At 56.6% G+C, this 27,271-nt stretch overlaps 1 protein-coding gene across 1 annotated transcript; it reads right to left on the bottom strand.

The window, feature by feature from the left end:
- Window positions 1–181: 181 nt before the first annotated feature.
- IKBKE (inhibitor of nuclear factor kappa B kinase subunit epsilon) lies at window positions 182–27,051 on the bottom strand. Its single transcript, XM_028531053.2, is given in 23 exon segments — window positions 182–1,004; window positions 2,735–2,806; window positions 3,006–3,118; window positions 3,883–3,979; window positions 5,207–5,237; window positions 5,240–5,307; window positions 5,998–6,037; window positions 12,385–12,461; window positions 14,162–14,274; window positions 14,397–14,472; window positions 18,313–18,399; window positions 18,554–18,645; window positions 18,734–18,798; window positions 19,563–19,759; window positions 20,326–20,505; window positions 20,786–20,896; window positions 21,743–21,903; window positions 22,349–22,530; window positions 23,492–23,621; window positions 23,971–24,111; window positions 24,807–24,925; window positions 26,361–26,447; window positions 26,997–27,051. Coding segments are annotated over 21 exon segments (2,154 nt in total). The 5' UTR covers window positions 24,894–24,925; window positions 26,361–26,447; window positions 26,997–27,051; the 3' UTR covers window positions 182–970.
- Window positions 27,052–27,271: the final 220 nt, after the last annotated feature.

The raw sequence follows: 27,271 nt of genomic DNA, 5'->3' as shown, positions 1-27,271 counted from the left end.
GGGGGGGCTTTCCCTGAAATTAGGGCCCATTCGGGAAAGGCAGGAATCAGGAAGCGACCAGCCCTGCCTCCCTTTCCCAGCCCTTCCCCTCACAGATCCCCACCCCACGCCTCTGGGATGCCGCGCACACCAGCTTCCCCTGCAACACGACAGGCACGGCCCAGTGAAAGCCACTCAGAAATAGAAAAGAAGGCACGTTTATTCCGCTCCGTGGAGTGCAGGCCCCTTCCCCCCAGGGCTCTGGACAAACCGGCCTGTCCCAGTCGCACGGCCGTTGCTGGCCCCTGCTGGCTGCACGTCCCAGGACTGGTGGGGCCTTGGCGGGGACAGAGAAGGGGGCGGGTCGCTGGACAGTGGCTTCCAGCCTCCACCCCCCATTCTCTCTACCTCAGGGCCAGCCAGACTGAGAGCAGAAGGAAAATCAGACCCTGTGACACCTGTGGCCGGGCGTGGCGAGCCTCAGAAATCACAGGAGAGGGGAGAGGGCTGCGTGCTCCAGGAGAAACACCTTACTTAGGAGGCAGGAAGACTAGGATTAGGCTGTTGGACCCAGCACCCCGGGGGGTGCCCTGGGAGGCTTCCTCTTCTTTTCCCTGAGGACAGAAGCCCCAGTAAACTGGGGGCGGGGGTGGTAGGCTGGGGGAGCCTCTTCTCCCCAGGGCCCGGCAAGGTTCAGCCATATGGGCCAGGGCGATGGCGGAGCTGTCGCTGAGCCTGCTGCATAACATCCAAAGTTCTGCCTGGGCAGCGGGCCCTGACAGAGGTCGTCAGGTGCCCCAGGTGCTGTGTGCTTCCCGCAGAAAGGCAGCGGACGGTAATGCTGGTGACATCTCCCGGCTGTTGGCCAGGAGGGAGGTAGGCTGGCGAGATGGGACCAGGGATTGTCCTGTGTCGGGCCCCACAGTGCAGGCAGGAGCACAGTGTTTGAATGATTCTAATGCTTCAGGACACCTCGTGCACCCCACAGAGGTTAGACATCAGAAGCTGACTGGACCCTAATCAACCTGCAATGAAAGGCACAAGTCAGCTTCCCCCACCCAGCGGAGCAGCCTGCAGCCCGCACCCCAGGGCCAAACACAGCTTTCAGGAGCTCCAAGGCGTTCCGAGTGCTCAGCTCTACTCTGGCAGCCTCCTGCCCCCTGAAAAAAACTCCGTGGCTCTCACCCCTGACTACACACTACAGTTGCCCGGGAAACTTATAAAAACGCCCCACCCTGGGCCACGCCCAGATCTTGTCAGCAAGACCCAAGGCATCTGCACTCTTTAGAGCTCTCCTGCTGAGCCCAGCGCAGCGGGGTTAGGAGGAGGAAAGAGGAATTCGCATGGCTTCTCCAGGCGCTCTGGCTGCAGTGCTGAATAAGGAAGTGAAAATTCACTAAAATAAAGTTTTGAGCTATCTGTAAATAGGCTACATATCACAGCAAGGAAAATTTATGTCGGCACTAAAATTAGAACTTCCTGCCCACGAGGGCTGTTTTGGAAGGGCTGTCCAAGAAGCTGTCGAGCCTCCTCTTTGAGGGTGTATGAGGCAGAGTCTCCCCTGGCCAGAATGGGACGTGGAGGAGATGCCTCCTCAACCCGAGGACCCTCGGAAACTCTGGAGGCAGCCGCCAGCTTCTCAGGCCTCCCCGCCTCCCGGCCCAGCTCTAGCGCCCCAGACTGGCATGGCCCCCCAGGGGACGCCTACCACTTAGCAAGCCTCTGCCGGCTCCCTCCTCCCTCCGCAGCTCAGGGCAGATCTCATCCTCTTTAATCCCCACCCCCACGCCGAGAAGCTCAGAGCCGAACAGACCTCCGGGGGCACACCCGTTGGTAGGGAGCAGAGTCAGGAGCCAAATCCTGTTGGAATCTCTGCGCAGTTTTCCCAGCATGCCACGGGTTCCCCCGTGGGGAGGTGACAGACACACGGATGACGGGCGAGTCCTGGACTCTGCCTGCCTGCGCGGTGCACTGCATGTAGGCAAACCCACCGACCCTCCCTGATTCTGACACAACGTCCTTCCCCCTCTTCGGTGGTAGCCGTGCTCTGTGGGGTGGGACTGCTACACGGCAGGGCTTTGCCCCTTTCGGATGTGTCCATTTGATTGTATGAAGAGCTGGGCCATCCAGTCTTCTTTCGTGAATTTTACTGGTGCACAGAACCCAAAGGTCTGAGCCTGCTGCCCTCCCCCAGCGCCCCTGACCCCTGAGGAGGGGATCAACTCAGGTGATGGAGCGGAGTGGCTAGCGCGGGGCCTGCAGCCAGGGCGGCCCTGTGAGCAACTGCCCAGAACAGGGGCCCTACAAGCCAGAGAAACACAGCCTCGGGCAGCGACCGGCCCCGTGTGTGCCTCAGTTTGCTGGTGCAGGACATGCAGACGCCAGGACGCCACTCAAGGCCGGGTGTGGGGATTAAAGGATCATTTGGGGAGGCGCCAGGCAGAGCCCACAGCCACGGCCGCGGGTCCCATGCCGGAGTCCCGTCTCTGCCTGCCCGAGAATGGTCGTAGCATCGAGGTCATGTGAATCTTCTGTCGTAGACCCCCAGTTGCTTAAAACCGGTGAAGTTTTTTATCTCTGAGGGCACCGTCGCCCTGGAGACTGCAGTGGGAGCCTGCACCGGGAGGGGACGGCGACGCCCCTGAGGACAGGCAGAAGCTCTGAAGATGGACGGACACCTGTCATCACACCCGGAGGGACGGGGACAGGGACCCTGCGCCCCGACTTCAGGGCAGCACACAGCAGGACGCCTTACCCTTCAATGATGTGGTTGTTGTCCTGCAGGTCGAAGGCCAGCAGCTTCATCTCCTCCAGGAGCCCCTCCATGCTGTCCAAGGCAGAGGCAAGAGAGGCGGCTGCTCCTGAGGCTCAGGCTGCCCGGGGCGAACCCCTGCCCCGGGAGGCCCCCACCCAGCCTCCTTATTCCCACCCCTAGGCCTGTCGTGAGGCAGACCCCTTGGGCCCTGGCCTCAGCACCCGATACCCTCCCATCACCCCTCGAATGTCCCTCTCTCCCCAGCACTTACTGGAGACCCAGGTCCTTTAGTTCAGGACTGGAATAAGGAGCTGGGGGTGCTGGCGAGGCCTGAGCCCCCTCTGTTCTATCCTGAGGGAGCCGGTGAGACAGCAAGTCGAGGATCTGAAGGGAAGCACACAGCAGTCAGAAGGGAAGAGCCAGCTCACCTGTGGGGTGGGCGGATCTGAGGACAGGTAAGGAAAGGGTAACTACACAGCCCCCAGCCCACATCCTTGGGGCACCCAGACCTCTGGAGTCCTTCCTGCAAGCCCCTCCTTCCCACCCTGGGGTGCGGCTGGCGTAGCCGCCTCACTGTCTGTGCTTGGATTTAGTGATCCAGACCACCAAGTCCTCCCATGTCCAGCCTGCACCCCTAATGGCACAGGTGCCAGGAGCTGCGGAGAGGGGTGGGAGGCAGCCTGCGCGTGGGGAGGGCAGAAGGAGCCATGCCGGTGCCCTCCTGGAAGGAGCAGCCCTCCTCTGCTCCTGGTGGCAAAGCAGGCATCTGGCTTCTCCAGTTGCCTGTGTGCGGGACTCCTCTCAGGTCAAGGGGAGTTCACACCACCTCTCTCAGGAGCAGCCTGGAGCCTCCCAGGCTGTGCAAGGGGTGGGGGTGGGGGGCAGTGAGGTAGATATCCCGGCTTTCTGGAGGCTCTGCCCTTGCAGTGACCTTCAGTCTGAGATCTCTAGAAAGTGCCTTCTTCTTTCTCCATCCCCACCTCAGGGCACCTTTGTGGGTCAGAGACCTCCAACCCACACCAAAGTGGGTGGACCTGGTTAGGGGCAGCTCTGCCCAGAGTAGGGGAATGGCCCGAATGCCCCCGGAGTACCTCGTGGACTGGGCTCCCCCGAGCAGCCCCCAATCGGTGCCCCTGAAGGTCTCGCACCTCGCTGAGGCCCTCCTGGACCCCCTGGGCCTCCGTGCTGCAGGCAGCCACTGAGCAGGCGACCAGGCGCAGGTGGTTCCTGGCCTCGTGCAGCATCCTGGAGAGAGCAGATGAAAAGTGAGAGCCGGGCTCTTAGGGGGCGCACCCAGCTGCCATTCCACAAATATAAGGAGAGGCTTCCAGCAACAGAGGCCGGAGCCCACGGGTCCCAGGCATTAGCCTCCCTCATTGCCTCCACCCGTCTGGGTGTGCCCTCAGCTGTCCCCTGCCCCACTGCAAGAGTGCTCATGTTCTGACTGAGGCTGGTGAGTGTCCCATCACAGCCACATGGGAGCATGCGCTGGGCAGGGTCACTCAGGCCGCCAGGATGGGCGCACGGCCAGGTCAGGCTGCAGAGTGGCCGAGGACAGCCCACACTCACTATGGGAGTTCCTCATGCTCCCGTTTCAGAGGAAATCAAGGGCAGGGCTCTTACACAAATTATCTTCCCTCTCTAAGCAGAGAGACTGAGCAAGAACCTTTTCCCATTACACAAAAAGGAAACCAAGTCTGGGGGTTAAACCAGTGGCTGATGCTCAACCCTGGCTACACATCAGAATCACCTGAGGAGCTTTAAACCACTGCTCTCCAAGCCAACTCTGGACCAATTAAGTCAGAAGGTGGGGTGGGGGGTGGAGGAGCTGGGCATTGGTATTGTAATGTCAGGGTAGGAGGGTGCCTGGGCCTCTGCCCATAACAAGCCCATAGGCCCAGTGACCTCAAACAGACAGCACCTGGGAACTGCCCTCCCTGCCCGGGGGGACCGGTACTCCTGCAGGTAGGGGAGCAACAGAGAGACTGTCTGAGCAGGGAGAACACACCCTCCTACGGGGGATGCCAGTGAGAGAGGGGTCTCTGCCCGCCCCGACTCCCCTGACCACTTGTCCTCACCCTGGGAGGACCTGAGAATGTTCTCCCCTACAGAGGGTGGGCTCCCCCACCTGACCACCGGGGACTGGGGACAGAGTCCAGAGTTCAGGGGCCGTCACAGGCACACACCAGTCCTGGGACTGCTGCCTGCCAGACCTGCTCTCCGGGCCTCAGCCCTCTCCTGGGAGACGGGGTGATGGCGTGCCCCGCACGGGGCAGACACTGCGGGACTCGACAAGCGACAAGCAGAGGCACAGGACTCGAGTGGCAGAGTGCCTGGCCACTCAGGGCCGCAACCCACCCCTCTTTGCCTCCGTCCCTTTACCGCCACCTCCCTCCCAGTCAGGGCTCTGCGATTGCCATGGCTGCCTGGGCCCAGGGTCCATGAGCCCAGGAGGCAGGGCCAGACTGTTACCTCATGCGATTGCCGTGGGTGACCAGAGACGCTGGTACTTCTGCACGCACTCCTCCTGGAACACCTGCAGGAGCCTCTTGGCTAAGTGACTAAAATTCACCCTGAGAAGAGCAGGGAAACCGAGGCACAGAGATAAGCAGTCGGAGACACCTGAGCACAGGCCGAGCACGCCTGGGTCCCACACACCCAAGTGCCAGCTCCTGGGTGCATGGCAGGGCTGTCTCTCCAAAGAAAGAGGACCGTGGAGACAGAGTGACTGGCATGCAGCAAGGCCAGCAGAGAGACATGGGAGGACAAGGGCCCCCGGAGAACTCACGCCCTCCCAAGCTCAGCCCCCAGAGGGAAGTGTGTGTAGGTACAGGGGTCAGGGTGATTGTAGGGGTGGGGGAGTGTGTCCCCATATAAGCCTTAAGTCAGGGAGGGCCTCCTGGGCCATGACAGCCCAGGAAGCAGGAGAGAGGGGAGCCCGGGGAGGCTCAGGCAGAGGTCAGAAGCAGCGGGGGGTAAGTCAGTGAGGACACTTAGGGAAGGAAACCCTACAAACAATCTTGTTCAGAAGTAAATCCAGTTTCACCATCACTGCTTCTGAGGAACCTCCTCCCGCTCAGGCACACAATCTCCTTCCCTGGCTCTGGATAACCTGCCCCCGAAATAATTACAGCGCCATTCCCCTGCCCAGCGATGGCCTGGGGCCAGGGCCCTTCACCCCGTCTTGTCTGGCACAGAGAGTCGCTCTGCCCAGAGACATCCACCCTCCTGCCCACCCTCCTGCCAAGGGACAGGCCACTCACTTATCCAGTTTGTGAATCTGCTCCTCGTTGTAGCCAAGCCCTGAGGGAAACAGAAATGATGTCACCTGTTGGGTCAACACAATGGAAGGCCCCAAGGGCTGGGGACAGCTACAGAGATGAAGGCAGCCTGGCCGGAACCTTGCTCCACGGGAGCTCACAGCCCATCGGAGCCAGGAAGGACGGAAGGAGTGAACCAAGCACCCACGAAATGGCACTGCGACAAGGGAGGGGCATACCTGGGGCAGGCGAATGCTGCGGGTGGGAAGGGGCAGACGAGATGGGCCTTGAAGGAGGCTGGGTCAGCCCCGGCCCCTCAGCCAACCTCCCTCCAGGAGTGACCAGTCCCTACAGCCTCACCTCTGAATATTCAAGCTGCAGGGCAGCCAGCTGGGCTCTGAGCTAGGCCAGCACCCTCGCTGGGCCAGGTCTCTTCGCAGCCCAGCCCCTTGAACCAGAAGGGCTGAAGTTTTCATTGCCTGGGCATCTCCCTGTGCTCTCTGCCCTGGGAAGATGCTGCCCCCTCCTGGGCTTCAAGGGAATGGGCGTCGGGGCCAGTGGACTCCCAAGAGCAGGGAGGCAAAGGTTATGTTGTCAGCCCCACCTCCACACCCCAGCACCAGAATCCCCTTCCTGGGCTCTTCATCCTGGCCCGGCCCTCTGCCACCTGGGCACATGTTAAGTTCAAGCTGCAAGTCGCATCCCTGCCTCCTGCTAGCAGGGGGCTGGCTGCAAGTGCACCTTCACCTCACTGAGTCCGTTTCCTCACCTGTCTTGTGAGACACACGGGCCCGGTGTGAGGCTAGGGAGACAGTGCCCTATTACCTACTGAGCACAGTCAGCATGGAATCTTTCAATACTCTAAGGGTTGTTCTTCCTGGCCCATCTGTAACTTTAATAAAGGACACTTGAAGACCACAGCAATAAAACTCTTTCTGAGGCTGTAAAATAAGGTGATTGAAAGCAGCCGGACCTCATGGTACTGGCATAGGAACAGATGTCTACACCAATGGAACAGAATGGAGGCCAGAAATAACCCCAGGCCTATATGGTCAGTTAACATGTGACAGAAAAGGCAAAAATACACCGTGGGGTGAAGCCAGTCTGCTTAGTAAATGGTGTTGGGAAAAGTGGACAGACACACGCAGAAAAGATGCAACTAGATCGCCTTCTTACACCACGTACGAGAATAAGCCCAAAACGGATTTGACTTCAATGTAAGACCGAAATCATAAAGCTCCTAAAAAAAGTAGGCAGTCAAACCTTTGACATTTCTCTCAGCAACCTTTTCTTTCTGATATATCGATTCAGACAAGAAAAACAAACAAGTGGGATCACATCAAACTAAAAAGTGTTTGCACAGCAAAGAAAACCATCATCAAAACGAAAAGACAGCCTGCTGGATGGGAGAAAATATTTGCCAATTATACATCTGATAACGGGTTACTATGCCAAATTTATAAACAACTCACAGAACTCAACACTAAAACCCCAAACAACCCAATTAAAAAACGAGCAGAGAGCCAGAATAGACGCTTCTCCAGAGAGGACAGACAGATGGCCAATAGACATATGAAAAGATGCTCAATGTCACTAATCATCAGAGAGATACAAATTAAAACTAAATGAAAGACCACCTCACACCTGTCAGACCAGCTCTCATCAATAAATCAGCAAACAAGTGTTGGCGAGGATGTGGAAAAAAGGCAACCCTTGTGCACTCTTGGTGGGAAATGCAGGCTGAGGCAGCCACTGTGGGAAAACAGTTTGGAGAATCCTCAAAAATTAAAAATTGAACTGCCTTATGACCCAGCAATTCCACTGCTAGGTATGTATCTGAAGAAACCCAAAACTAATTCAAAAGAACATATGCACCCCATGTTCATTGCAGCACTATTTACAACAGCCAAGATAGGGAAGCAACCAAGTGCCCATCCACAGGCCAGCGGATAAAGAAGATGTGGTACGTATATACAGTACAATATTACTCAGCCATAAAAAACGAACTCTTACAATTTGTGACAGCATGGATGGACCTAGAGGGTGTTATGCTAAGTGAAATAAACCAGTCATAGAAAAACCAATGCCATATGATTTCACTCCTATGTGGAATCTAAAGAACAAAATAAGTGAACAAACAAAATAGAAACAGACTCATAGACACAGAGAACAGACTGATGGTCACCAGAGGGGAGGGGATTCGGGGCTGAGTGACAACAGGTGAAGGGATTTGGAAGTACAAATGGGTAGTTACAGAATAGTCATGTGGATGTAAAGTACAGCACAGGGAATACAGTCAATAATATAATCCTATGTGTGCTGCCGGGTGGGCACTGGAGATATCGGGGACCACTTTGTAAGGTATGTGATTGTCTAACCACTACGCTGTACACCTGACACTGATAGAAAAGAATATTGAATGTAAACTGTAATTGAAAAATAGTAAAAAGAAAAAGCAGCTGAACCTACATTGCTCGGCCTACTCAACCTGCCTGTGTCTCAGTTTTCTTGTCCGTAAAACGGTAAGGCTAGCGGTGCCTGGACTTATGAGCATTAAATAAATTAAGAACATTCACAGCTTGTAAAACGGTGCCCGGCACGTGGAAGGCGCGCAGGAGAGCAGCCACATTAGGGTTATCAAGTTCCAGGCACGGAGGCAGAAGAACCTCCGAGGTTCCCCTAACATCACAGCAACGGTGGGCAACTGAGTGCCGGCCAGTCTTGCTGAGCCCAAGGCCTGCTGGGGCTCTCCAGAGCAGGAGAGCCTCAGTGTTCCCATTTCTGGTGCTCCCCTCCCTGCCCTGCAGAGACGAGACCCAGAGGCAGGATTGGGCTCCGAGGAGGGAGGTTATCGTCTTGATGCAGATGCCCAGCACAGTGGCCGGTGACGCACGTGGCTGCAGAGCACTTGATGGTGGCCAGTGGACTGAAGAACTGAACTTTTCTTGCAATTAATTCAATTTACTTAAACTTAAAAGCCAAAGCAGTGATAAAATATTTTTTCTCAGTAAACACAGTTTTATTGTTTTGGTAAGACTACATTTCACTTTGTCAAAAAATTAGCTTCCAAATAGATGTGCTATAAATGTAAACTGGGATTGTGATGGCTCAGCACACACAAAAACGTGTCAAATACCTCTTTAACGATTGTGTTACGAAGTCCTAGCCACAGCAGATGAAACAAAAAGGCATTCAAATTGAAAAGGAAGAAGTAAAACTGTCATTATTTGCAGATAAGATACTATACAGAGAGACCCTCAAAGAGTCCACAAAAAATCTATTAGAACTGATAAATGAACTCAGTAAAGTACCAGAATACAAAATCAATGTTTAGAAATTCTTTGCATTTTATACACCAATAACAAACTATCAGAAAGAGAAATTAAGAAAACAAGTCCTTTTACAATTTCACACAAAAAAACACATCAGAATAAATTTAACCAAGGAGGTAAAAGACCTGTACTTGGAAAATTATAAGACACTGAAGAAAGAAACTGAAGACACAAATAAATGGAAACATACACCGTGCTCATAGATAGGAAGAACTGACATTGTTAAAATGTCCACACTACCCAAAGCAATCTAGAGATTCAATGCAATTCCTATCAAAATACCAACAGCATTTTTTACAAACTAAAACAAATAATCCTAAAATTTATATAGGACCACAAAAGACCCCAAACAGCCAAAGCAATCTTAAGAAAAATAAAGTTGGAGGTATCATGTTACCTGATTTAAAACTATACTACAAGGCTATAGTAACCAAAACAGCATGGTCCTGGCATGAAAAACAGACACATGGCATCAGTGGAACAGGACACAGAGCCCAGAATTAAACTCACACCTGTGTGGTCAATTAATATATGGTAAAGAGGCAAGGATATACAATGACGTAAAGACAGCCTCTTCAACAAATGGCGATGAGAAAACTGTACAGATACATGCAAAAGCAGGAAAGCGAGTTACTTTCTTACAACATATACAAGCATAAACCCAACGTGGATAAAGGACTTAAACGTTAAGACCTCCAAACCATAAAACCTCTACAAGAAAACACAGGCAGTAAACTCTTTGACGTCATTCTTGGGAATCTTTTTTCTGCATATGTCTCCTCAGGCAAGGAAAGCAGAAGGAAAAACAAACACATGGGACTACATCAAACTGAAGAGTTTTTGCACAGTGAAGAAAACCATCAACGTAACGAAAAGACAACCTACTGAATGGGAGAAGATATTTGCCAATAATGTATCCAATAGGGATTAATATCCAAAATATATAAGAGACTCATACAACTTAATGCCAAAAAACCCCACAAACAATCCAATTAAAAAGTGGGCAAAGGACCTGAATAGACACTTCTCCAAAGAGGACATACAGATAGTCAACAGACATTTGAAAAGATGCTAAATGTCACTAATCATCAGAGAAATAAATGCAAATTAAAACCACAGTGAGATATCACCTCACACCTGTCAGAATGGCCGTCATCAACAAATCAGCAAACAACAAGTGTTGGAGGCAATGCCGGGAAAAGGAAGCCCTCATGCACTGTTGGTGGGACTGTAGATTGGTGCAGCCACTGTGGAGAACAGTATGGAGGTTCCTCAAAAAATTAAACGTAGAACTACTATATGACCCAGCAATTCCATTTCTGGGTATTTACCTGAAGAAATCCAAAACAGTAATTCAAAAAGACATATGCACCCCTATGTTCATTACAGCATTATTTACATAGTGGAGGTCTGGAAGCAACCTAAGTATGTGTTGATAGATGACTAGTTAAAGAGGAAGTGGTACATACATACAATGGAACATTATTTAGCCATAAAAAAGAATAAAATCTTGCCATTTGTAACAACATGGATGGACCTAAAAGGTTATCATGCTAAGACAAATGTCAGACAAAGAAAGACAAATACCACCTGACTCGTGTAGCTCAGTGGATTGAGTGTGGGCTGTAGGACCAAAGGGTTGCCAGTTCAATTCCCAGTCGGGGCACATGCCTGGGTTGTGGGCCTGGTCCCCAGTTGGGGACATGTGAGAGGCAACCACACATTGATGTTTCTCTCCCTCTCTTTCTCCTTTTCTTCCCCTCTCTCTAAAAATGAATAAATAAAATCTTCAAAAAAAAAGACAAATACCATATGATTTTACTTATATGTGGAATATAAAAAATAAATGAACAAAGAAAAGAGAAACAGACTCATGGATACAGAGAACATTTTGGTGGTTGTCAGACAGGAGGGTTGAGAGGATGGGTGAAGAAGAAGAAGGGATTAAGGTGCACAAATTGCCAGTTATAGAAATAGTCACGGGGACACAAAGTGTGGTGGAGGGAACACAGTCAATAATACTGTAATAACTATTTATGGTGTCAGATGGGTACTAGGCTTATTGGGTGATCACCTCATAAATTATATAAATGTCTAATCATTGTGTTGTACACCTCAAACTAATATAATGTTGTATGTCAACTCTAATAGAAAAATTAAAAATTAACCCTGGCTGGTGTGGCTGAGTGGATTGAGTGACAACCTGCAAACCAAAGAGTCCCTGGTTCGATTCCCAGTCAGGGCACACGCCTGGGTTGCAGGCCAGGTCCCCAGTAGGGGGCATGTGAGAGGCAGCCACACATTGATATTTCTCTCCCTCTCTTTCTCCCTCCCTCAACCCCAAGAGACAATTTGGGCCTCCCCAGGTCCCCCTCTATGTCTCTTGGGTTGGACCTGCCCCTGTCCCAAGACAGCAGTCACCTTGGGCAAACAGCTAGGGTAGCTGAGGCTGTCAGCAAGCTAGCCCTGCCCAGGTGGTCTTAGTGAGGCTTATAGATAATTCAGGCCAAATGCCTGGCCCAGTGACTCTAAGTCATAGGTGGGAAACACAAGGCCTGTGGGCCGAATCCGGCCCTCCACCTCATTTTATCCAGCCTGGTACCTTGTTTCTACCCAGCGGCAGCGCTGAGCTCTTGCTTAACTATTGAGGGGTAGTTATATTTATACAGTCCTAAAATTACATTCGGCCCTTTGAAGGCAACCTCGAGGCTGATGTGGCCCCCGGTGAAATGAGTTTGACACCCCTGCTCTAAGTGTATTTCTCTGTGTCCTCCCTTTTCTGGAAAACCCTCTTTCAAAGGCCATGTCTTCTACAGCACCCAGGCTCCAGCTGCCTCGGCACCCACGGGTCAGCTCAGCCCCCACCAGGCAATAGGCACAGGTGTGAAGGCCGTATGTCCCTCCCTGATCTGCAGGCAGCTGGCGGCCAGGGACGCAGACTTAGAGCAGCTGCACCCTGGCTCCCCTTGACCATGCAGAGGAGCCCCCAGCAGGGGGAAGGAAGGAGGGAAGGAGGGAGGGGAGATCTCGAACTGATTTTCCTCTCCCCTCAGCTCACCTGGCCTCACTCTGGACTTCCTGAACTGCTTATAGATGAGGTACATCTTGTCCAGGCAACACTGAATCTTCTGGATGCTGTGGGGAGGAGACAGGGACCAGGTGATGGGAGAGTCAAACGGCACAGAGTAAAGGGCGAGGGAGGGGACGGGATGGCGGTGGGAGGGGGGAGGAACTGTCTGCCTGCAGAAGGGGCCTCAGTGTCTTAGTCTGGGGGCTAATGGGGAGTGGGGCTGACTCTCCTGTCTCCAAGCTTCCAGGGCACCTTCGGGCCTGCCAGCCACGCCCATTCTCATGTTTATCTTCTCTCTCTCTTTCTCTCTTTCTCTTTCTCTCTCTCTCTCTCTCTCTCTCTCTCTCTCACACACACACACACACACACACACAGGCACACAGGCACACACGGGCACTCAGTAAGATGAGATGGACGAAAAGCCAAGCAGGACAGGCAACAGGACAGTGGCCTCCGCCACATGAAAGGTGTGAGGGTAGACTCTGGAAAGGAGCCTTGGGCCCTGGAACAGGAGCGCCTGGCGGTGACAGCCTGGGATAGGGGCAGAATCTCTCTGGTCACCTGGCAAGGGCAGGAGTACTGCCTTCTTGGTACATCCAACGCCTGGCACTTAAATGATGAATCAACGATCCTTGCTTAAATCAATGATAAATCAGTGTTCTCCGTCCCACCTGGAGCCAGGGGAGTGATGGAGATGACCTCCCGAGGACTTCCTAGGCCTGGAGTTTAAGGTCATTACTATTTCTTCCTTCCCCTTCTCAGGCTGGACACAGAACACCTTGTTTGAGAGGCAGACTGTGTGTAGCAGGGGGCTCTCCCTCACCCCCAGGCCTCCTCAGCTCCACTTCCTTCCTGCCTCCTCTCGAGACCCTGGATCAGCTGTCTCTGGAGCTGGGATCGGGGCAGGGCCAAGCCTGTCCCCAGGGCTTCTGGGTCCCAGGCGCCGGCCCTCTGAGAGTACGGGGTGGGCAAGGCCCCAGGTCAGTCTTGGCCCAAAGACTCAGGCCAGCGGTGTCCTGAATTCAGAGCGGTCTTCTAGTTTTTGCAAGGTAAGCCCATATACAGACACTTGGTTGTGGAACTATCCTGGGGCTGGGGCTGGGGCAGCGCCCCTCACCGAAGACCCTCAGCCCCCGGGGGAGCACGGGGATGTCCCTCCAGGGGGCACACAGAGACTGGAGACAGCCGCACGGCGGTTCAGGTCAGGGTGTGAGCCAAAGCAGTTCAGAAAAAGCCCTGCAGGCTACAGAGCTTCTTCAGTTCAGAATTCAGGACCTGGGGTCACGGGTCCAGGCAGGTGCCACGGAGGACACCCCGGTCAGGGTGGGGCACATGTCAGCCAATGGGGAGAACACGGGCTCTGGAGGTGGGATCTGGCCTGAGCCACTTGGCAGTTCCTGGCCATGATCGGGCAAATTCAGCACCCCCCCACCACCACCAAGTAGGAGTGTTACTGTCTTGAGGTGAAATGAGTAGGAGGACCTGACCAAGGGGCTGATGTAAAGCAAGGGCCCAAAAGGGGGAGGAAACTAAATTAGTCTTTCACTTAGAATTGTTGTACCTGCTGAGATTTTAAATTCACCCTCTCAACTCCCAGATGGGGGCAGGACGCCAGATCCTTTCCTCCTGCGGGCTAGTCTCTGGTGGGGGGTGGGTCTCACTCATTCCTGCCCCCCCCCCCCTGCCATTTCCCACATAAAACGCTGCTGGACCTTGTGCGCCGTGTGCCCAGCCCCGCCCCATCAAGAAGGTAAATCCCACAGACCTTCTGTCCTCATGTACCTGATCCCGGTTCTTCACCAGCTCCGAGCTCAGGCTGCTCAGGCTCATCTGTTTCTCTGCGATATTGTGGGAAAATCTGGAGAGGACCTCAGCCAGCTATAAGGCAAGAAGGCAGACAGCCCCATGAGGCCCTCAGCTCAGGGCTCTGAGGGCAGCTGGCTGGGCCGCTGCCCCCCAGCTCTGCTCCTGGAGGCCGCCCGCACCCCATCCTCACTCACAGTCCGCAGCCTGGCCCTCAGCTCTGCGGCCCTCTTCAGTTCCTGGACCTCAGGCACCCCAGCCGCGTTGTTGAACCTTGAGGGAAGCACAGAGTAAGGACACATTTGCGTCATGGCATCTATGGGGCAGCTTGGCCGGTTTGTGGGGTGTCCGGGGAGTTTCGTGGTCGGGACAGAGGAAGAAACTTCAAGAGGCTCCTCCTCAGCCGAGCTGTGAGCCCAGGGAGCAGCGCCATGAACAAAGACTGAGGGAGCCTGGAACAACTTGACTCAGAAAATTCGAGTCCACAATGCAAGGCAGCTATTAATAAACTCCTTACTTGGGGAATTTATAACTAAAGGAAAAGCATGAAGTTCCTTTCCAGTAGGTACTGTATTTCATGATAATCAATAGCTTACTAATAAGGGGAAAAGCTGCTTTTTATTGACTATTAGCCAATAATGTGCCAGGCCTTGTGGTACCAGTACCGGCCCAGTAAGATGATTCACTCGGGCAGGGTCTGAAGTCAGCAGTGAAGGGGTGAGGGGCGGACATCCGTGCGGTGCCAAAGCAGCACCGCACCGATTCTCTCACGGGGAAAACGTGACCGCAGGATGGAGAAGCCAGGCTGTCCCCACCTGGTGTGGGTGGGCCTGTGGTGTGCCAGCGCCACCTTGGATGGACTCAGCCTAAAGTTTGCTCTGCATACACCCAACCTTTCAAATTCCCAGTCTGTGGGAAGCGCCAGCAAAGGAGAACAAAAGAAAGGGCGTCGGGAGGAAGTGCACCCGGGTCCAGAAGGGGGATGATGGCTGCCGTCCCTCCAACAACTCAAACAGGTGGGGGCGATTTTGTTGAGATTAAAAAACAGACTTAAGGAGTGTAACAAAGTATGGTCTTAGATTGGATCCTGGTTAGATGCAACCAGCTAGGAAAGAAAATTTGGGGGATAATTGGGGTGGGCGGTACCAGATCAGACAAAAATTTGTGAGGAAGGAAGAGCTCATTAGCTGAGAAGAGCAGGTTGTAAAACAGCAAGTACTGAAGACTGTGCCGCCGGTTAACACGTACACTTACGCACGGTGCACAACTATCTGGAAGGGTATATACTTCTCGGGTGCAGCGACCTATTTCTGGGTAGTAGGATATGGTATTTTTTTAAAGATTTTATTTATTTCATTTTAGAGAGGGGAAGGGAGGGAGGAGGAGAGGGAGCGACACACTGATGTGAGAAAGAAACATCTACCGGTTGCCTCTTGTCTGCAGCCCGATCGGGGACTGCACCCGAAACCCAGCCATGGCCCCTGACCGGGAATCGAACCGGTGACCTTTCACTGGGTCAGACGATGCCCAGCCTAGTGACCTACACCAGCTAGGGCAGGATATGGTATTTATCATTTCATTTTTGCTTATCTGTATTTTCTAACTTTCTATAATTAGCATATACCATTTTTATAACAATAACAATCAGGAAAAAAGAGTCTTATGCGTTTGGCTTGGGAATGGATGGGGCGGGGAGGACAGACGAGGAGGGAATCGGAACCTTGGACCTGAGTGGCGGCTCTGTGAGGGCAGGGCTGCTGCCCACCTTGCTCGCCGTTCCATCTCCAAGGCCCGGCAAAGCACTCAGCACACCCCAGCTGCCCCACGCCTGATTTTCCAGCGGTTTCCCGGTGTGCAAGTGGACTGGGGGCGTGGGGTGCCTGAGGACAGAGGAGGAGGCTGGCCCCGTCCGACTGGGCAGGGAGTCAGGAGACACAGGTCCGAGTCCTAGCCCCGGCCGTCACGCCTGCCATGTGCACGACCCTGGCTAGCTACACGTTGGCTTTCCAAGCCTCAAGTTCTGCTTCCTGCTCCCTAATAAGGGTTTTGTGGGGATCAGATGGGACCTTTCTCAGAGGAGAAAGGGCTTGACTAGAGGGCACGACCTAGAGGGCTTTTCTGGTGCGGGGAGCAGCCCTGACTGCCTGAACAGGGCCCCCAGATGGTGGCTGCTGCTCAGAAGGGCCCAGGGGCTTTGGGACAGAGGCAAGGACACCCTGCCAGGGGAGCCCGTCTTGGGGACCCGAGCAGGAGGAATGCATGTGGGAGAGGTAAGTGACCAGGCTGGGCGATGGCAGCCACTTATGTGAGGTGCTTCCCCAGACGTGAAATCCGGCCCATTAAACTATGTCAGATGCCACTGCGGGCAGAGCTATGGATTCAGACTTAAGAAGGATCGATAGGCCTGAGGATGTTCAGAAAGGACTGGGATGACAAAGGTCTGCAGCTGGGGTGCTTTGGAGGTCACCCAGTCCTTCATTTTGAGAAAGAAGAAGCAGAGGTTCTGTCAGGAGCTGGGCCCAGCCCTGTGACCCTGCTCGGTGCTGTCCAAACCCCCCCTTGGGCCGTGGGGGGATACACTGGAAAGCAGGCCCTCCCCTGGCTCCGAGCTCCCTGGACACACCAGATACCTGTGCCTCCCTCCCTGGGGCCTTGGGAACCGAAGGGGAACACGGTGGCCACCAGCAGAAGCCAGAACTGCAGCCCCGGGCCGACCTGTCCTGACCCCACACTCCTGGGTCCAGGGCCAGGGGGCAGACAAACACTTCAAATACTTCTCTATGCTTTTCTTTCCTGTTAAAAAACCTGCAACAGACCGATAGGTCCTTTCATTGGGGTCTCACCAGCCCACTGGACCCTCCGGGACCTGCACCCGTTCTCTCCTCCTCTCCCCATGCCTTTTCCCTACTGCAACTTTGCTCCGGGGCATTTTCATGGTGACTCTGGCTTCAGTAGACCTCACCACACCCCCTGCGCCCCAGTCACAGACCCTTCTCTGTCTCTTCACAGGACCTTCCAGCTGCAGGTATTCTCTCTCATCATGGCCGGAACAGCCTCACCTCTTCCAGGAAGACCTCTGTGGTTGCCTGTGCCCATCTCCAGTTTCCCTTTACCCAACCACCCCATCTCCTCACACGCCTGGGAAGGGCCATCTCCTCCAGGGAGCAGGAGGCCCCTGTGTGCACAGCACCACATCTGTCCCAGGACCCCTTTCTGTGCCCTGGCCAGAGCTCTGCCCTCATCCCTGTCACTGTCTGAGGGGGCTCAGCCCTGCCAGGGACTCCAACCCTGTCCTCTGGAGCCACTCCTCTTCCTCCTCCTGCACGGCCACCGCCCCTTCTGCCCCACCATCAGCGCTGTCGCTGCAAAGGGCTGGGAGGAAGGCAGGGCTGTGGTGAGTCAGCCGCTGCTGGGAAACTCCCGGGACCTTCCTGAGGACATGGGACAGGGGACCTGAGGGGGAGGGACACCAGGAGTGTTTGCCAGTCTCTGATCTGTCACCACGTGTGTCTTCCAAGTGGGAAGGGCTCCAGCCAGCAGCAGCTTCCAGGGCTGCAGAGCCCCACCTGTCACCGCACCTTGGCCCCATGCTTTCCAGGATTCTCAGGACTGCCCGTAGAATCCTGCCGCTTCTCATCCCCAGACCCTCTGCTTGGTTTCCTCCTCCCCAGTCTACCCCTTTCTCCACGGGTCCCCTAAATAGCCCAGTCAGGGGAGAGGAGGGCACAGAGTCCCAAGGGTTGCGGGGAGGGACCCTAAGAAGACAAGGGCAGTTTGAGACATGAGGAAGCAGGAGGAGGAGCATGGAGATGAGACCACCCGCATCCCCAGGTCCGGTGGACCGTGTGTGGCTGTGAGTGCTGCCCGGAGTCCTGCCCTGGGGCTGGTGCGGGTGAGAGATGGGGCAGGGAGGCTGCCTTGGTTCCTGGAGGGGCAGATGTGTGGGGTGGTGGGGGAGATACATGCAGTCATCTGGGGGTGGTGGGTGGGGACGAGGGGCAGGATGCAGAGCCCTCACTGTTGCAGCCAGTGTGACAGGGAAGGTGAGGAACACAGAGAAGGCCTGAGGGCCCCAAGCCTGCTGCAGCCACCCACCCTGGTCAGGACACTCACCTCTCGGCGCCGAGGCTGCTGCTGAGGAAGAGGAGGGCCATCTGCATGACCTCCAGTGTCCGCCTGCAGGTACCCTGGAGTGTCTTCCTGCCGAGGGGAGCCAGAGTCAGAGCGCTTCTCCCCGGGACCCACGGCACTGTGCCTGCAGCCGGGGCCCCAGCGCCGGGCCGAAGAGGTCTGGGTTGCCTGGCCTGCCCGGCTGCCTGCCTGGCCCCCTGCACCCAGCCCGCAGGGCACTCACACGAACCAGTGCAGCCCCCGAAGCATCAGCTCCTGCCCGGCCAGCAGGGCCTGCGCCAGCCGTAGGGCCTGGTAGCCGGCGCCCAACACACCCTGAAAACACAGGCGAGCGGGGTCAGGTTCCTCACCCTCCACACCCTTTTGTGTACCCCACTTCCTGCCACCCGGGGCCACCTCTAACCTTGGCCGTGTTGTAATCTCCCTGCAGGTCCACTTTGGGCACAAACTTGGGGATATCCAGAGCAGCTGCAAACAAAGACCCTGTCAGACGGGCTGCCTATATGGCCTTGGATAACCTCTGACATCATCATTCCTTGTTCCTGGCTCACATCCACCCCTCACCACCTAGCTTTCCAGTTCCTGGAGTCCCCACCTTTCAAGCCTTGAATGCATGGCACTGTGCTTCTTTACATGGCAGTCTCTCACTGCCCTCTTGTGTCGACTTTGGAGAACTACAGCCACATGCCCAAGGCGCCTATTTCAACGGCCAGAAAATGGACCAAAACCACCCCATTGCCCAGGAGTTTCAAGGTTAATTCCCCTTCCCAGCCCTGGCAACCTGACTAGGAGGATGAAATTGGTATTATTCAACTGAGAAGGAATAATATTGTTGCTAGAACTGGAACACAAAGCCCTGGACCTCTGACCATTTTCCCTTCTCTCCAGCACCTGGGGCTCCTGCTTCCCGCCACCCCGACTCTCTGAAGCCTCCCCACCGATTGCAGAGACTGTGCAGAGCACATCAGCTCCTGCTCCCCCTGCTCCAGTCCCAGCTCCCCAGCTCTGTGGACACTGAAGCCTGGGGTGTCAAGCTGCCAGCCTGAGGCCCATGGCGTTCCAGAGGAATATGCAAAATTAGAACCCAGAATTTGGGGCACCCTATGGTGGGACCCTATGGGCCCAAAGAAGTACCCACAAAGGAAAGGAATCAATAACCTGGATGTGAACCCCTGCCCCCTGGAGGAGAGTGGGAGGAGGGGACGAGATCCAGCCTCTGTGGCTCTACTCACGGTCCCTGAAGGCCAGCCCCTTGGGCGTCTCTGAGGCCATGCTGAACAGCATCAGGGGGCTGCTTGCTGTCGTGTGGGTGATGTGCTGTGCTGAGAGGCTGGGGTCGAGGGCACAGGGGTGACCCTCAAAGAGGTACTCCTGGTTCTTGGGGGCCACGTGGGTCTGCTCGTACACGGCCTCCAGGAAGATGGCTACCCTGGACACACCAGACGCAGAACGGAGGCGGGGAGGACAGGAAGTGTCAGCAGGCAGGCCAGGGGGCAGGCTGACCCACACCCCAGCTAAGACTTCATCCACAGAGAGGGCTCAGCTGCTCAGAGGAAGGGCCGGGGTGGTTTTCTCTCTCATCAGTGGTGGGAAGACCAGGGGTAGCGCTCATGTCGTAGGGCAGATGGGGACAGTGGACACGGAACTCAAGAGCCCCAATATCCAGCCTCTGCCTTGGCACCTCTTCCCATTAAAATTCACGTAGTCCCGTAAACTTCTCCAGCAACAAGTGTGGGAAACACACCGCCCACACACACACACACACACACACACACAGCCCTCGGGCACTTGTGACAACTATTGGCCTTGAAAAGCATGCTGAGTCTCTGGAGTGTGGCAGCAAGGAAGCCGTTTCACTTTAACTTTGTGGAACTAGGAGTTTTCCGAACTGAGACGGAACCCCGAGTCTTGCACATGGAAACACCCCGGAACGCCGCCGCCGACACGCGTCTGCCTGCGCGGCAAGGCCCCGGCCTGCGGCCTGCGGCCACTTACGTGTTGTGGGCGTGCACGTAGACGCGGTGCAGCGCCGCCTGGGGCAGCGAGAAGACGTGGACGACGGCTCGCTGCAGGATGTCGCTGGTCTCCGCGAAGAACTGGTCGAAGCCCCAGCACTTGGCCTGCTCCACCTCCAGGATGTTGGCCAGGATGGGCACCAGCTGGCCCTGCAGCCCCCTGCCCCGGGACATGGAGACTGTCAGGGGCGGGGCCCGGACCTGTCCTCCTCGGGTAGGTAATGGGGGCATCCACGAGGACGTCCTGAAGAGCTAGGACCAGGGCGGTGACGCAGGGTGGGGTGGGGCGGGAGGGCTGGGAGGGCCCTTCCGCCTCCAGGCGGAAAAAACTGCAGTCAGCAAGGGAACGTGGTGGACCCAGCAGGACAGCACGCAAGGGCCCCGCTGGGACAGGCCTCCCTGAGAGAGGACACTCAGCCCAGCCTCGGGCCGCCCCTCACATTGACAGCTGGCAAGTGATGGGGAGGGTGTAGCTCCACTCCAGGGGCCCGTTCTCCCGCCGCTGAGTGCCTGCGATGGCCCCGGCCGGCTTCTCCGTGGTGATCCGGTACCTGGGGGAGTGAGGAGGACCAGGTCGGCGCGCTCTCCGAGCAGCGCAGGAGGAGGGATGGCAGAGGCTGGGCCGGGCGGGCCCAGAGCATGGGTGCAAGTCTCCCGCTGCTCTGAGGCGGCCTGAAAAGGAATTCGAGAGTCCTGCCTCTCAGCCAGTAAGTCGCCTTGCCTTGGTGCCCCCCAAATTCTCTTCCTTCCCACTGCCCACGCCCTGCGGCCCGCACCGCACAGCTGCAGCCGGCCAGCCTGCACCCCTGTTCCTGTGCTGTGCCTGCTGTGCGGTCCGGGTATCCTTCCCCTTCACAGCGCTGTTCTGATCCTCTCCTCGCTTCAGTGCCCAGCCTCCCTGACAGCCTCCGTCCACGCTGGTCCCTGTGCCCTCTCCCTAACCTCCTGCAGCTCCCACATAGCTGAGCCCCGCATGGTGGGGGGCGGGGGAGGGGTGGAGTATAAGGGCCTTTCTCTGAGTTGGCCTTAAATCTCTGTGCTCTGGGCCGAGCCCTCAGTGGGAGCAGTGCTATCTCCAGCTACTTCTGTGTCGGAGAGCAGGACACCTGGAAGGGCGCAGGACCTGGGTCTTGCCCCACCTCTGGCCCTGACGGTGTCCCTGGAGCCTCACTGGAAGCGGGGAGAGGGCCAAAGGGAAGCACTGAACTCAGATGAGGGATTCTGATCTGTCTCCCACCAGCCAGGTCTGACAACCAAGGCTGTAGGAGAAGCCTGGGTGGGGTGGGCCAGCGGGGCCAGAGAGACAGAGGCCGGAGAGGAGACGGAGCAGAGGAGGAGACACAGCAGGGCCATCGAGGGAGACCCAGCGCCCTGACCCCTGCCTGTGGCCCCCGTACATGATCTCCTTGTTGCGCCGTGGTCCGCCGAAGGGGACGAAGGGCAGGCTGCCAGTGGCTGCGTGGTACAGGGTCACCCCAATGCTCCAGAGATCCACGGTCACCCCAAATGCCTTCTGCTGGGGCTTGCGAAGCACTGCCCGCTGATACATGTCAGGGTGCTGCCAGAGAGACCAGGGCGCAGATGTGGAGGGAGAAGGCGCACGAGGGCCTGGGCCCCCCGGCCGCCGGAGCCCCTCCCTCGGCCTTCCAGAGGCAGCAGAACCCTCAGAACCCATCCCCTCTGTCGCCCCGAACACTGGCTTGGAGCCAGCCTGTCCGGAGCATCCTCATTCCCTGCCCTGGGAGAGTGGGGAGCAGTGGTGGGCCCTCCTCTGTGGGGTCGGGTCGAGGAGGTCAGTGAACGAGGGAGGCTGGGTGGGGGGCCTGGGAGGCCGCAGCGTTGTCTGTTCGGCCTGCCAAGTCTTCAGTTTGGGTGTGGAGGGTGCGATCGAACCCTGCCAGATGCAGGGGCTGGCACAGAGGCCCTCACGGGGCGGGGGGGGGGCAGCCCGCTGCAGGGGCGGCCTTCAGCTTGGGGCCGCGTGTCCCCAGCATCCCACTCACCAGGTACTCCTCTGTCCCGTAGACAGAGATGAACTTCTCATCGTCATCTAACTCCCGGGCAGCCCCGAAGTCCGTCAGCTTGTAGATGCTCTGCCCTTCCTCCCCCACGAGGCGCATGATGTTCCCGGGCTTGATGTCGCGGTGGACGATGCCGTTCTCCCGCAGGTGGTTCATGCCGGCCACTGCGGATGGGGGGAGGCTGCTCGAGGCTCTGGCCGGGGACTGTCCACTTATCTTGGAGAGGAGGCTGCCCTTGGGTGCAGGGAGAGCTCCCATAGGCTGACAGGGCCACAGGAAGAGCAGGAGGGAGACGGGCACGGGACACACGCGGGCTCCAAGGGCCCCCGGGAGTTCCCAGGAAACCAGCAGAAACGGTGGCCTGGCTCCCTGCAAACGGCACCGCCTCCTCGTCTGCTTTATTATTTTCTATTAAAAACATTTTAAAGTGTGCCTGACATAAAAGTTGCAATTTTGACGACTTTGGGCGGACAGTTCAGTGGTGCCGAGTACAATAACATCGTTGTGCCACCGTTGCCACCGTCCGCCTCCCGAACTCCGTCAGTCTCCAGACAGAAACCCGACTCAACACTCACTCTCCCGTCCTCCCGGCCGAGCCCCTGCCCTGCTGGCCGACTCCGTGGACACGGCTGCTCCGAGTCCCTCACGGGAGCGAGCCCTATACTGCTTGTGCGTCTGGTTTACCTTACTGAGCGTGTCTCCCGGGCCCACCACACTGCAGCGTGTGTGGGAATTTTATTCCTTCTCACAGCTGCATGGCACACCGTCGTACGCGGAGGCCTCTTTGCTTACCCCTCACCTGTTTGTGATATTTCGGCTACTTTCGCCTTATGGCTACTGTGAATAATGCTGCAATGAACACTGATGTGCAACCTGTTTTAAATTTTATTTTTAAATTGGAGTTACGAACTGCTGGTCAGCAGGAGTCAGATTCTGGGTTCTGTCCACTTATCATTGCCTGTCCCAGGTCTGAATGGAGTGCCTCTTAGGTCCCGAATGTTCTGTGTTTGGATGCTTGTTTCAAAAGTGCTACACCCCTCTGGGACTTTGCCTCCACTGAGGGCCAGGCCTGTGGCTGCTCAGAGGCGGGCAGGGGGTCCCCGTGGGCATCGGGGAGGCGCTCACCCACACAGCGCAGCACCACCAGGAACTCATCCTCCGACAGCCCGAAGGCATTCTCGGGGCTCTCGAGCACACTCAGCAGGCTCCCGCTGGAGCAGTATTCCATCACCAGCACCTTCTGCCTGCTGGCCCCCTGCAGGTGGCGCAGAGAGAGAGACAGGGTGAAGTGGGCATGCCTCTTTAGTGTGAAGAGGAGGTGACTCAGCCTAGAGCCAGAAGCCCTTGTGCTCTAGGTCCCAGCTTCTGGCCTGGCCATCCCTTCTCAGCCTCACACTGATCTCACACATCTGAGTCCAAGGTCACCTCTTCCAGGAAGCCCTCTCTGATTACATCCTACTTCAGTACTTAATTTCCAATGGATGGCCCCGCCCACTACATTCTTTACTTCATTTACAGGTTGCTGCTCTGGCTGCCCTGCTGACGAGCATGTGACTAACTTTCTGTTAGTTTGTGACCTGACTCTTCCCAGCCTGAGGACCCACCGTCTCCTCCACCGCAAAGAGCTTGACGATGTTCTGGTGGTTCAGCTTCCGCAGGACCTCAAACTCCCTCACCTGCACCTCAAGGGGCCGCAGGTAGCTGGCGGTGTTGAAGACCTTCACAGCAACCAGCTCCCCAGATTTCTGCCGTGGGAGAGAACAGAAGTGCCGCCATGCCCTGGGGAGCACCCTACAGGCCTCCGTGGGGCCTCTTCTGCCAGCCCAACACTGGAGATGAGCAAGGACCACCTGGGCAGGGGTGGGCTGCCACCCTCAGCTTCTTCCCCTGCTCAGGGGACCAGTCCAGCACGGAGAGGTGACAAGAGCTTGGCATACATGACACCTTGCAGGAAATGTTTGCTGTTACTATTACAATTGACAGTAATGACAACGGCAGCCAGTGCTTGCTGGCATGAGTGGCAGAGCTGGGACTGGAGCCTGTTCTGTCTGGCTTCAGCTCTTCAGGCCAGAGGGCACAACATGTCCCGTGTGCTCGACGCAGCTCTGCGTTGAAAGCAGGAAAATCCCAAAACAAGCCGTACCTCCCGCCTCTGCTGCTCCTAGATTGGCTGTCACCTCCCCAGACTCCATCGTGTGTCTTCATCTCTCTCTCTCCAGTCCCAACCTGTGCCTAGCAGAGGCATCATGTGGAGGAGCCCTTTGTAGTCCCCAACTCCGCTGCTCAGGCCCCTGGTGTCCCCTGGGACAGGCCCGGAGTGTGCAGGGTCAAGTCCAGAGGCCTCTGCCCAGCCATACACCGCCCTGGATGCCAGCCGGGGCTGGCCGGGCTAATAACTTCCTGGGTGTAAGGGGCCCCGGCAGCCAGGCCTGTGCCCTACCTTGTTTCGAGCCTTGTACACACTGGCAGTGGCCCCCTGCCCCAGCAGGTCGTCCATGTGCCACAGGTAATTGACCGTGCTCTGCATCTCCTGCCCTTGGCTGGCCGGCCACCTTCTGCCTAGAAGAACATACGGGGATCCAGGATTCCATCACTCACCTGGGGTGGACACGGGTGGCCTGACCAGGAGCTAGGGGCCAGGGGCAGGGGAAGTTTGAAGCAGAGGAAAGTTAAGTAGCTTTTCCAAAAGAAGCACCACCAGCAGACCTGAGGGCCACAGCCTGTGCCTGTCCCACCACAGGACATTCTACCTGTCCCCATTCCCCAGGTCCCCTCCACTCCAGTTCCATCCCCAAACAGGCCCTCAGAGACAAACCCCTTTGCCTGTCACCTCTCCCAGGCACCAAGAATTCTGGGTTTTGGCACCCAGGCCTGGGATTGTCCCAGGAAGCAGAAATGTGCTCAAAGGAAGGGACCCAGCTCAGGCAGCGTCAACCACACCGCCACAAATCTCCAGGATTGCAACATGAGCCTGGAGCCCCTCCCCTCCCACTTGCCTGGGTCCACCACTTCCTGCTGCCGTGCCAACCACTGCACCAGGCAGCCTGCGCGGGCAGCTCAGGTCAGGGTGGCAAGGACCTGCACTGCGGCAGAGTGCGTGTGAGTGCGTGTGAGTGAGTGTGTGTGTGTGGGGGAGGTGTATGAGAGGGGGTATGTGTGTGCAAGAGAGAGGGTGTGTCGGGGTGGGTGTTTGTATGTGTAAGGGTGTGTGTGTGAGTGTGAGAAGGTGTGTGTGTGTGTGTGTGTAGGGGGTGGAGGAGGCAGTAGACCATTAAATCCAAGGGCTCAGGAGCCCTGGGGAGGATCTGAAACCCTCTACAACCTTGTTCCCCATCTTTGCCTCCATCCTCTTCTCTCCAAAAGCCGGTTCTCTAAGGCAGCGGGCTCCAGAGTGCAGCCTCCCAGGCCGAGCTCAGTGCCTTCGAGGAGCGTTTCAGGGTGGCCTTCAGGGGGAGGGGCATAAGCAGGGCCACCCCCCCCCCCCACACACACACACCGTCAAAGACTCAGATAAGGCCGACCTCTCACAGGGTTATGGACCCTCAGGTCACCTGGCCTGGGACATGGGCTTTGAGCCTTCTCTCTGTATTTTTAATGCAAATTTTGAGAATGTCAATTCCTTGAGCCAGAGGCCACTTCATTAGATCAATGGTGAATTCCCAGTTTCAGAAAATGTGCCAGTCCAGTGTTTGCGTTTTACAGAGGCAGCCGAGGCACAAAGGGCTCCCTGAAGACAATGTAATAGTTCAGGGTGAAGAGCTGGCCAGGTGTCCTCCCGCCAAGAGGAGTCGGCTGCGGGTCTTAGGGGTGTGAAGCCTTCATTCAGCCCCAGGTGCAGGGCAGGGCTCCCCCTCCTCCAGTGGCGTGTGGATGCAGAAGGGTGGGCGGTGGAGACTGGAAGCCTGGAAGCCAGCGGCCCCACCCACCACCTCCCATCCCTCCTCCTCCTCCTCCCCCCGGGCTTTGCTGTAGCCGTGCGAGCCAGCGCACTTACCCTGTGGTCTGAGCAGCGGGTCAGACGGAGACGCTCCCTGTCAAGTGTGTGTTTTGCTTTCTGTCTGCAGCAAGTCCAGGAGCTGAGCTACACCGGAAAGAGGAGGGCGGATGAGAGGCACCCCTCGGTGCCGCTCGATTCTCAGCCTCCATCAAAGGCCACCAGCCCGGCCCTTTAACCCTTTCCTGTTTGTCACCCCTCCCTCGCTGGGCTGGGGGTTTCCAGGTTCATCCCCCGCTGTTCCAGGAGGCTTTCCTTGCCACTCCCCCAGCAGAGGTGAGGGCAGGCGCTGGGAGCCGAGCAGGAGAAAGGTGCAGAGACGGAGCTGAAGCCGGCTTGGGGCGCAGGGAAGCAGACAGAGCAGGGAAAGGAGCCTCGTAGGCGGGTGGCAGCTCTCTGCGCCACAGTCCTCCCTGCCTCTCTGGGCTTCCAAGCAGAGCTTTGCAAGGGTGACCCCCGGAGACGGAACACACAGGGCACTGTTGGCGGTCCCTAGCCATGGCAGGGAGACACAGAGAGGAGACACGGGCCCCTGCTCACTTGTCAGTACGGGACACACATCAGAGTGCCACCCTGCAGCTGCCCTCGACCCCGGGCTCCCCCACCTGCCTTTCCCCAGGGACCCCGCACACTCACCACATCTCAGCTGTGGGTCATGCAGGCTCGTGGGACCGGGTGGTGCACCCTGCAGCTGCCACTCCCCCGGGTGGCACCCCTGATGAGAGCTCTCAGGGCTCGCTGTCATCCATAGGCAGTGCCCATGGCATCCTGGTGTTCATGGGACCTGGGTGGGACTCAAAGACTGGGCTAGTCGGCGTGGCTGAGTGCCACCGGGGCCCTGGGGGAGCCCGAGCCGAGTTGCCTCCCCACCTCAGTGCCTGAGCACCCAGCGTCCTCCCAGCCCAGCAGCT

Source organism: Phyllostomus discolor, chromosome 14, assembly GCF_004126475.2.
Source record: "Phyllostomus discolor isolate MPI-MPIP mPhyDis1 chromosome 14, mPhyDis1.pri.v3, whole genome shotgun sequence".
Classification (NCBI taxonomy): domain Eukaryota; kingdom Metazoa; phylum Chordata; class Mammalia; order Chiroptera; family Phyllostomidae; genus Phyllostomus; species Phyllostomus discolor.
The sequence above is the reverse complement of the archived record's forward strand: the minus strand, read 5'-3'. Positions and strand labels throughout refer to the sequence as shown.